The 10760-nt window shown below is 41.6% G+C and overlaps 1 protein-coding gene across 1 annotated transcript; it reads right to left on the minus strand.

Moving 5' to 3' along the window:
* Window positions 1-392: 392 nt before the first annotated feature.
* Window positions 393-1640, minus strand: LOC140241840 (probable G-protein coupled receptor No18). The gene has a single exon (XM_072321595.1). The coding sequence runs from the start codon at window positions 1638-1640 to the stop codon at window positions 393-395; it is 1248 nt and encodes a 415-aa protein (XP_072177696.1).
* Between the last annotated feature and the right edge of the window lie 9120 nt (window positions 1641-10760).

Genomic DNA, 10760 nt, shown 5'->3' on the forward strand with positions numbered 1-10760 from the left:
AGTTTCATTCATTGACATGTGAAAACATCTGTCACTCGCATCTTTCCACAATTCCATCAGAGGCAAAAATTTCACATCCACAGCTGCTCCGGATATCATCACAGAATTCTAAATATATGCAATTTTTTTCTCTCTCTCTCCCTCCACTTGATTATTAGCGAGCAATGTTCATTTTCATCACTCGTCGGCAAGACAAATTATGCAACCAGGGTGGAATCCACAAAAACATTAAATCATCACTATCTTACGTGCTTCTTTTCTGTGTATCACTTATTTACACATAATGACTTGTGTAGCAAGAGCTAGATAATTATAGGTGGCAATTGCTGGGCACGAACGCAGGATTTTTTTTTTCAATTTTTTGCATCTGGAGAACTATAACCTCACCCTTATCACCTCATGCCCGGGCGGTGTCGCGTATTGCATGTTAGGATGCGGTGAAAAGCGTTGCGGAATTCACGGTTGAAGATAGTGTAGATAATCGGGTTGGCTGCCGAGTTACACCATCCCATCCAGGTGACGCTGTTAAAGATGTTGAAGGTGATGTGAGGTCTGCATTCCTCGCACAAACCCATCACAACGTTGGTGATAAAAAACGGAAGCCAGCAGCAGATGAATATGGTAACGACGATTGCGAGGACCGACGTCGCTCGTCGCTCTCGGGCGACCGAAATCTTCTTGGTCGATGACTTTTCCCGAGACTTCCCCGTTGACGACGGCGGCATTCCTGGAACGCTGCTGCCCCCATCGTCGCTCGGTCTCTTGCTCATCGCTCGACCATTATTTTGCACCGTTAGAGCATTTTGCGTGTTTGTTTTGATTTCTGTGTGTAATTGTTCTTTACTCTCTGCCGCGAGATTGGTCTGCATGGTAACCACTTTAGTCTGCGCATCTCGCTGAATCTTTTCCCGCATTCCCGGCTTCTTGGCACTCAACGCCATCACAGATCGAAAAATTTTGTAGTAGACGATGAGCAAAATGAAACATGGGATATAAAAGGAGAGAGCTGAGCTGATTACCTGAAAAATAGGGCTGACATTCAGTGCGCACTCTCCCTCCCCTTCGGAGTCGAATCCGCCGACGAAAATCAGGGCCGGGATCGATATGAGGAAGGACACTGACCACATGGATAATATGACAACCATGGCCATACACGGTGTTCTTCTTCTGGCGTACTTAATCGGTCTCGTAATGGCAAGAAACCTGTCTACAGATATGCCACAAAGGTTCCAAATCGATGCCGTGGCCGTGAGGACGTCGACGGACACCCAAAGGTCGCACAGCCACGCCCCTAGCCACCAATTCCAATCGTTGACTTCCTGATACAAAGCAAAGGGCATCACTACCGAGCTAACTGCGAGGTCCGCTACCGCTAGGGAGACGATGAAGTAATTGGCGACGATGCGAAGATTGCGAAATTTGAGCACGGAAATACACACCAACAAATTTCCAACCACGCCGATGAGAATGATGGTGGAAAGTCCGATGACCTTGAAGGCCGTTAAAGTAATGTTATGTGATCCCACAGTGTGATTACCTGTTTGCTGGTAGGGGTTGTCCCTGAACTCCCCAGACACGTTTTCCTGGCCACCAGACCCCGCCAGTGCCACATATTCCGTCCCTCCCATCCCGCCAGCCATATCTCTACCCTGTATCACAGGTACGAGCGTTCTGTCCAATATTACATGAATGGTTCCCCCTGGTATCAGCGTACAAAGTCTGTTGCGCGCACTACACCCAGATGACTATTACATCGATTATCGTTTTTCTTCCACTTGCCGAAGAAGCACGCTCTCTTTGGGAGAGCTAATGTAGATACCAGTGGGCACAACACATTGGAATCTCATTGAGCGGTTTTCAGCCCGGTGTAGCACATGAAGATTTGCAAGATTAATTCAGTCCTCCACAGGCATTGTCAGTCAGTAGCAATTGCAGGCCAGGAGAATTTGTGCGCCCCGCAGCCTCTCTGGTCGCTGACAGATAACAATTAGGTCTGTCTTATATAAACACAATTACCATACCGCTTTGTTGCAATCTCCCGGCTCGATGCTGTGTTGCGAGGATCGAAGACACATTTCCAAGTGCACCCCTAGCGCAATTTTCAAGAGTCTATTGCGTAATCAAATCTCAGATCCCATACACGGCGACCGAGTGTCCTTTGTAGGCGAACTTAATATCTTCTGCGGATAGCTAACTCATTAGGTAGTCGCGAAACACCCGTTTCGACGTAGATGTCAAGAGTAGGGGACTAACTCAAACGTGCGTGTCTCAAAGTTGTGTTCAGCATGCTATGAATGAAGACAAATCCACCCACGCCAAGTCTCTGTGACAAAGTTTCATTCAGAATATTTCGATACATGAAAACTGCGTGGTGAGAGATGAGAACGTTCATTTCACTCTCACTGTGTCGGTGTCCCATTCGCTAAATAATTGAATATCGCCACTGCTAGCTCGTCGTCAATTCAATTTATCTGCAACAGCCTGCCGGGAGCTGCAGGGTAGCGTGTGTCCTATTCGATCCAAGTCTTCTTGTCTTTTCTCAACGAAAAATCGTGATCTTTTGACCGCCGTCGCCCGGGACACTGTCACTACGTATCAATGACCAAATCCACTTCGTCTACTGACACGGGCAGGGTGATTTGTTGGCTTCAAACACACTCGATCACTTGAAACGCAAGCTTCACACGACGCTCCAGTCTCGGAGGAAAATAGATTCATGGGCACACTTTTACTATTTGAGCAAGACATCAGACTTCTCTTGAGTCACATGCACTTATTTGGTTGTTTCGCTATGCATTGTCCAAACCAAACAAGAAACCTTCTGAAATTGTCCACCTTGTTTCGCTGAGGTATCGTTGGTCCTGATTGGGAGGGTTTGGTGGTGGAATGTTGTCTCTGCAATGTCTTCAAATTAAATTGATTTTTTCTCTTTGCATTTGTCACTATTATCCACTTAGCACAGAGATAGGGTCATTCATCCCTGTTTAACCCAAAGAATAAGTTTGCTGTATTTCAAGTATATTGTTGCTGAAAAAAAAACAACGACACCTATGAACAGTTTTTAAATGTTTTTTACCTGGTACCAATGCTTCGTGTGTTTAGGCGAACAGCACAAATTAGATCACCTGATTCAAAATGATTACCACAGTTATCATGTCCTTTAGAAATCACAGATATTTGTTTCTCTAAAACCAATACGAATACAACGCTGGAGGTGATCTCGTCTGATAAAGAAGAAATTCCAAATGGTAACTGTCCTCATTCCAAAAGTGTTCTCTTGACCGTTATTTTGCGATGTCATTTGTCAAACTCGATAACCAGAGCCTGCCACACGTATGCCCGGTGAAAGAAACAGGGTAAGGAAACCACGTAAACATAGTGAAGTATTCGGTCTGTTCAAAGAAGCTGTACACTCATGCTTATTTCTTCATCTAAGGCAAAGTGTGCAGCACTTCTAAGCGTACTATGTCTGCTCCATTGATTTTCATTTAGTGTCCGTTCGCGGGGATAATCGATAGTCATTAGTGCGGGTATCCATGGGTTGTGGATGTCCGTTGGATCGGGCAACGAAATCAGCGAATTGATGGTAACGCCAGTATGAAGCCGGCGACGTGAAGAACAGTAACTTAGGAGCAGGAAATCTAAAACGAATATCACCGAGTGCCACTGGATGTTAGACTTATAGAAGAATAACAAGTTCAGTATTCATGAATGAAACTGGTTGAGTTCGATGTGTTCGAAATTTGGAAGGGCAAACACTTAGTTCTTAGAGCCCAACGACATTCAGGAATGCATGTTTGTTACAAAGTGTGATAAAGGCGAAAGGAGATGCACAAATCCTGGGCTGTCTCCGTAGAACGAGCAGAAGATGAGAAGAAGGCAAGCCAAGTCTTCTCTACCTGACATCGAGTCTCTCGTATGCCCAGCCACGAAGAGGAATGTAAATACGACACTGACTACTCAAGATTTGAAATTGCAGCGGGAAGAATCAAGCAGTCCACGTACGTCAATTACGTGGAAAATCGCTGCGACTGCCAGCCTCGACTGGTCGCTAGCTTCCCCTCACTTAATACTGATCGACGACCTTGTGCGAGAGAGCGTTTTTGTCGGTTGGCCAGCGCCACCCTCGAACACGTGACGAATGCCGAGTCCGTCTCGCGCTGTTCTTCGCACCCTTCATGGAAGAAATGCTCGCACAATATCGCTTTGATAATTATAATGAAAATACTACCGGGGAGATTTTGATACAAGTGAATCGCTCAATGCGTGCGCAACGGAGGGTAACTTTGCGCAAATGGCACGCTACCGGTGAGCTGTGCAATACGACTAAAGAGTGTAAGACAGAGAGAGAGGCAGAGAGAGCAAGAGAGAGAGAGAGACGGAAAGAGAGGGGAGGGAAGGGGAGAGAGATGAGGTGAGAAGGAGGGATGGTGAGACAGAAATAGAGAAAGAAGGAGAGGTGAGAGAGTGACACGACGACGACGTAGGAATATTTCTGCGCATGTGCAAACTTAACCACTGGGCTTTCTACGCTAAGTATGGTCTTTGCTTTTTAATGGAAAAATAACGGCTAATTATGACGTTGATCCCGTACAATCAACTGTTAAGGGTTTGGCGAAAAGATTGATAGTTGTATAAAGGGGGGGGGGTTGTCACCGGATAGTATGCACACACATGTATCATTACGAGGAGCGACGACGCATGAAAAGCGACCAAAAGCTTGTTCCGAATTGCTGTAAGGATCAAGTTATAATCATCGTACATCGCATCCTGGTGACTTTCTTATATATCAGTGCTAGTTACAAAATTGCTATAAATCTAGATGCCAGTTGTAACGACACACTTGCCTTTCACTTATGAATTATGAGTAAATAACGAATAGTTTGTGGTGCAATATTGATAATACTAATAAATTAATTTTTATAACATTGATAACACAATGAGGATGATAATAATGGTTGTGATAATATTGATAACAATATTGCTAATGATGATAATGATAGGGATGGAAATAAAAACAATATTAGCAATGCTAATTGAAACATAGCAATTAGTTAATACGGACACATTTCTGGGGCTGGTCTGAGAATGTATAGGGACATTTACCATCCTCTACGACATGGGAAGTATCACATGATACGGTGAATTTCTGACCTCCTTTTCTTTATGTTAAAGGTAAACTTCAATTCACACATTGTAACTTATAGATTTTAATATCACTCTTTCTCCTTGTTATGACTTTTTTTTGAATTATTTTCTTATTTCATGATAACAGTGATGCAATCCCAACGAGATATTGTCATTAATTATATTCATAAATCATTAATATCGGTTTATTAAAAGGGTTTGCAGTGCAGTTTTACAATGTTGGCTTACTTTTTATTTCTTCTCAAGCATTAAGAGATGGTTGCGCTCTAGGTATTGTCTGCAATAATCAGGGAACATAGAATTTCCCTCGCGTGCGAAACTTACGTTGCAGCCTTTCACAGCTAGGACATAGAGTGCGCTATTCATATTTGACGATTGACATCATGAGAAAACTGCGACGCATCTCCACGTCATAAAGCTACGACTGCCTATCGCCTCGATCGAGTGCTTTTCGTGTCTGATAAAGCTCAGGGCATCAAAGGGGTAAAATGTCCGTATTTCATTTCAGTGTATGATTGCATCAATCTCATCCAGCCACCGTGCTATTGAGCATTAAATGGAGTGTGTATGCTTCTGCATCTGGCAATGGAATTAATACCTCCGCGGTCAGATGACCAGTAAAAGTCTCTTGCATGGAACAATCTAATAACAACAAGAGAGAAAGAGAAATTCAGCAAACCTCCAAAGACAGGGGAAATGTGATAGGGGTTGGTGTTTAAAAAATAGTAAGAGAAATCTATAACAAAGAAACTACCACGATACACGGTGTAAAACATGGAGGCAGACACAACTAACACAATAATTGACTGGAAAGGAAATGTATCTTACAAAACAGTTAGGAATCTGGTAGGCGTTAACCGGTATAACATCGCTGTTAGTCATCATAACCATTACGACTTGATTAGATACAGGCATACGCCAACTTCTCCGTTTATACTAATATAGTAATATGGAATAAACGGATAAAGAAACAAGACGAAAACAGAATATGAATGGATAAATAGGTGGACTGATGGATAGATAGATAGACAGATAGATAGAAAGAGAGACAGATAAATAGATGGCTAGACGGATAGGTAGATAGAAATAAAAGGGGTCTTTCGTAGAGGTCCTAATGACATATAGAATTTGAACTGTTTTTCCATTAAAGACAGGACCAATGCATATAATACAGTGATTCTAACGACTTAGTATTGCAATGAAATACTTCAGTTGTTGTAAACATAAACACTTCTTCGTAAGCCACGGGAAAGAAAAGCTGCATTCTGGTAATAGCATGAAAAAAAAAAATCTTGGATATCAAAATCATTTCCAGGATCAAACAATTCACCAGAAGGTGACGGCTGCACACGCAATTGAATTCAATTCAACGCTTATATGTTATTCTAAAATCCCCCCCCCAAAAAAAAAAAAGAAGAAAGAATCCTGGCTGAGCTTGAGTGTATTCGTTGATTCGATTTTTTTCTTTTTTGTTTAAATAATGAGGTCAGGGATTAAACATTAACTATAAACGCAATTTTTTTCTTTGTCCACGTATGTATGTTTGTGTCATATCTCAACCTCGGCAGAACTCCATCGACTAAGCATGTTGTGTCGGCCAAATTTCCAGCTATCAAATTCAATTAGCAAACAGTGTCCCACTGCTTCCCGATCGTGAAATGTGTATATAACAGGTGGAAACAAACAGCAGGTGTTTAAACTTCCGTGTGGAGTTTATTGCTTTATCTATTGTATGTGAATCGATACATTTTCTTGGACTGAAATTATACCTTTCAGCTTATTCTACGTTTCGAATTAGGTCATACATATTATTTCTTCTTTGTTCTTGAAAATCCTTCGAAATTCCTAGAGTAGAATGTTAAAGAATTGATCACGAAATTTTGTGTGCAGTGCCCTTGCAAACACTTACCGTTATTTGCATCAGAATAAATCATTTTTTTTTTAATTAAAGAGCATACGAACAGATCCCATTCTGGGCACTACTCGACGGTTATATATGAATGAACCTTGCGGTTATAGATCCTTTCATTGGTGGCATATTTACCACTTATATATCACAAAGAATATGTATTCTTTCTACCTCATTACTAATTAAATCTATCGACCTTGTTTCTTTCATTTTTTTTTCTTCTGCATGAGTTTGTTTTATTCTATCAATTTTCATAGCTAGTTCTCTACGGCCCAGAGTTAGGTATGTAGATCACTAACTTTCGATTTGACTTGAAGGCAATCGATTGGTATGATCACAAAAGCACGGTGATGGGTATACCAGAGTATCATTAACGAGGTAATTCCAACTTCTTCCGTTACCTATGCGGGGGTTTTGAAGCCCTGTTAATGTGTTGTAGGGAAGGCCGTAGGTTCGTTTAACAGACGTTACGGAGTTCGAAACCTTTAGATTCAAGATTCAAGATTCAAGATTCAACTTTACGGAGCGTAGATACTAGAACAAGAACTTGTAGGCAATTTTTACCTATTGATAAACAGGTGCATAATGGGCACCTGACATTATTGGGTGATAGTAATCTCAGAGTCCTTTTGGAAAACGTTACGTACCACTAGAGAGGCTAACCAGGGTGAGAATAAGACCGTTGTATCATTACTATCAAAACGAGAGAATTAAGCTGACGTCATAATAGCCTGTGTCTATCTATCATCATTGCTGCTCCTCTGACAAGGGGAAGAAAGGAAAAGTTCCGCCATCATGCATTTTGGTTCGGATCATTATGTTAATATGGTGGAGGGAAACAGGCTTGCGTCTTTGAGAACCTCTCTCTCTTTTAATACGACGAGCGTCGAAGAACATTATCACATTGATTTACGTGTAATCAATGAGCCACACATCTAACGTTTATGTTCTTAGCACCAGTTAGATAAATCATGCAGCCGTGAAAACATCAGAAGGCGATGGAGTAGACAAGGCTCCTTCCAATGGAGTGATATACAGCCAATTAGAAAAAAAAGGTACTGCCCACGCAGTGATTAGGACTTTGGGTGTTGTAATCAGATAGTGGTGTTTCGCTCTTCGGGATAGATCTGTGATTAGCTCCTATCAGGGTCATATGACAGTTTAAAAGAATCTGATGAAATTATTACGTTGCGGAGGTTGGAAGCATACATTGAAATGTCCAACAAGTTACAGCATCATTAGCGCCTGCAATGTTTAATCATGATGGTCCGTGCTCTCATCGTTCCAGAGCTTACTTGTCTAATTGTCCTCGTATAACCTTTGATACACAAACACCAAGATTCTTTTTATCTCGAGTTAATTTAGCTGCTTCCCATCGTAGTTACCTTCAAATCAGTGAGTCGTCATAAAGGGGAGGACCTACACAAACAGTCTCGTTAGTCAAGCAACAGTGATAGTTGTGGGTCTACGCTCCTTGCAGCGCTCAATCCCCACCCCGCCATATTTTTCCTTTGAAGGCAAGATGTTTCTGTCAACGTTATAGTTGTTAGTGTGATTTTTTTCTCCCATCAGTTAAAGAAGACTTGAATAAATTCTATCAACATCAAGTTGCGTACAGTCGAATTCAATGAAAATTTGATAAAAGGCAGAATGGAAAGAATTACAAGCAATAAATTACGGCATCTCCGCAAATTAAACACGTGCGCTCCCTCCACTGCTATATAAGCTTACCAAGAGAACTAGTTGCGCACATTCTTGCAGTTTACTCCCTGAACGTGCAGTGCCTAACATCGGAAACATATCAATCGTGCCATATCTTTCTTCTCCGAAAACTATTATTCCAGGTTAGCATCCCAGTACTCAGCATTCATGGGATTGTCTCAATCTGAAATATACCGAGCAGACATCAAATGGATCGAGGCCGTTCCTTTCTGTTGTGAATTCATTTCCATCGATGCATTTGTGAGCAGTCCTAATTATAGTTTTCTTTTCATCCATGAAATTAAATATGCCAGTCATGAACATGGAATGTGTTGTCTGGGACATAACGGGGTGGGGGGGGGGGGGGGTGAGTTGTCTCCACAGCAATTCAAGGTGGATTTCCCCCTAGAAATTAAATGGAGTGAATGACATTTAGCTAGTCACCGAGCATAAAAAGAAAACGTTTTAAAGTATCTAATTAGTCATTCCTGCAGAGAGTATCCTTAGAGAAAAGAAACACAACAGAGAGAGACAGAGACGGACAAATAGAAAGACAGACAGATAGACAGACAGAGAGAGAGAGAGAGAGAGAGAGAGAGAGAGAGAGAAGTCTTGTTCCAATGTCTGCCAAAGTCAAGGTAACTGTACATGAATTAAGATATAACATTCGTATCTGTCACGAATTCGAATCTTCAGATCAACATTTGCTTCACCTTTTTAATTATAATTCATTCGTTGCTTGATAAATGTCTTTAATCTACGAAATCTGATTAGAAAGTTAGTGTAACCAAATTGCCAGTCTGGAATCAGATTGATTTTCATATTTCAGTCAGACCAGAGAGTGCCTTGAATAGGAGAAATAAAGGATGAAGGCAAATCTTAATTTATTGACAACAACACAGTGGCATATTACAGGCAGGTATAAACTGATAAAAGGCATAAAATCGTGACAGAGAAACGAGTTCCAGTAGAGAGAACGTGTAATCATGCACAAAATGACATTATGTACAAACCCATCTTACATAGTTCGGTAATCTATTTCTCACGCCAGCTCTCTTCTCGCCATTTGAGTAGTAATCACGAACTGTCCTAGAAAGCGATATAAGAGGAAGAATAAGACTAAAAGAAATGAAGAATTCCGGATGACGTCATCTTATGCAAGGAGGAGAAACCACTTGTCATCAGAATAATGAATTTGGCCGAGATTTTCATCTTCAAAAAAGGTATTACGGATGGACAAAAAAAAATGTGTATACTTTCACAAAAGTATCACGCGCTGTTTAGATTGAGCAGGCGAGACCGTTTGGTTTCGGGAAGTACACAGTCCTCCCATCAACAAATGGGGATGGTTGACCTCCACTTTTCATGGTTGGGGTGTGACCTCATTTTTTTCTTCTGTGATATCTCCCGCAATGGGTAACTTCCCCCACCCCCTGTACAAATAGAATCTCTTCGGAAATGACGCAACAAGCTGCTCCCTTTTGAGAGGAGAAAAACAAAATAATGATAAAAGGGTGAGTGAGTGAGTGAGAGAGAGAGAAAGAGAACAAGCTACAATTTTAATCGACTTCGGCTGATATTCAAGAATCAGATTCTATTTTGCAAGAAGCTAGCACGTGCATGAATACGAGGACAGGGAAAGCGCTCGGCTGTAGGGTGGGGTAGATTATCCTTGCCTTGCCCGCCAACAGTAGCGGTCATCTCTCAGACCATTTCTCCTCAAAATGTCATCTTGGATTTCCAGTTGTGGCGTCGCCTGACGGAAACCCCATCTCTAGACATCAGGTCAAAAAAGAGAAAATCAGTCATTCAGTAAAAAAGACCCCGTAAACAGAAATTAAAAAAAGACTACAAGAATATGACACGTTGCGTAATTCTAGGACGAAAAGTAGCGGCGCAAGTTATCAGGTTTTTGATGGCGCCGAGCTCGAATGACGGCGATTTAAGGCGTACTTCCAGTGAATAACAAGAATTTATATTCTATAAAAGAATACGAGTGCAT

The sequence above is a fragment of the Diadema setosum genome, chromosome 18 (genome assembly GCF_964275005.1).
Source record: "Diadema setosum chromosome 18, eeDiaSeto1, whole genome shotgun sequence".
Lineage (NCBI taxonomy): Eukaryota > Metazoa > Echinodermata > Echinoidea > Diadematoida > Diadematidae > Diadema > Diadema setosum.

Bases quoted from the DNA above. Each gene is read 5' to 3' on its own strand.
- LOC140241840 (XM_072321595.1), bottom strand. From the start codon at position 1,640: ATGGCTGGCGGGATGGGAGGGACGGAATATGTGGCACTGGCGGGGTCT.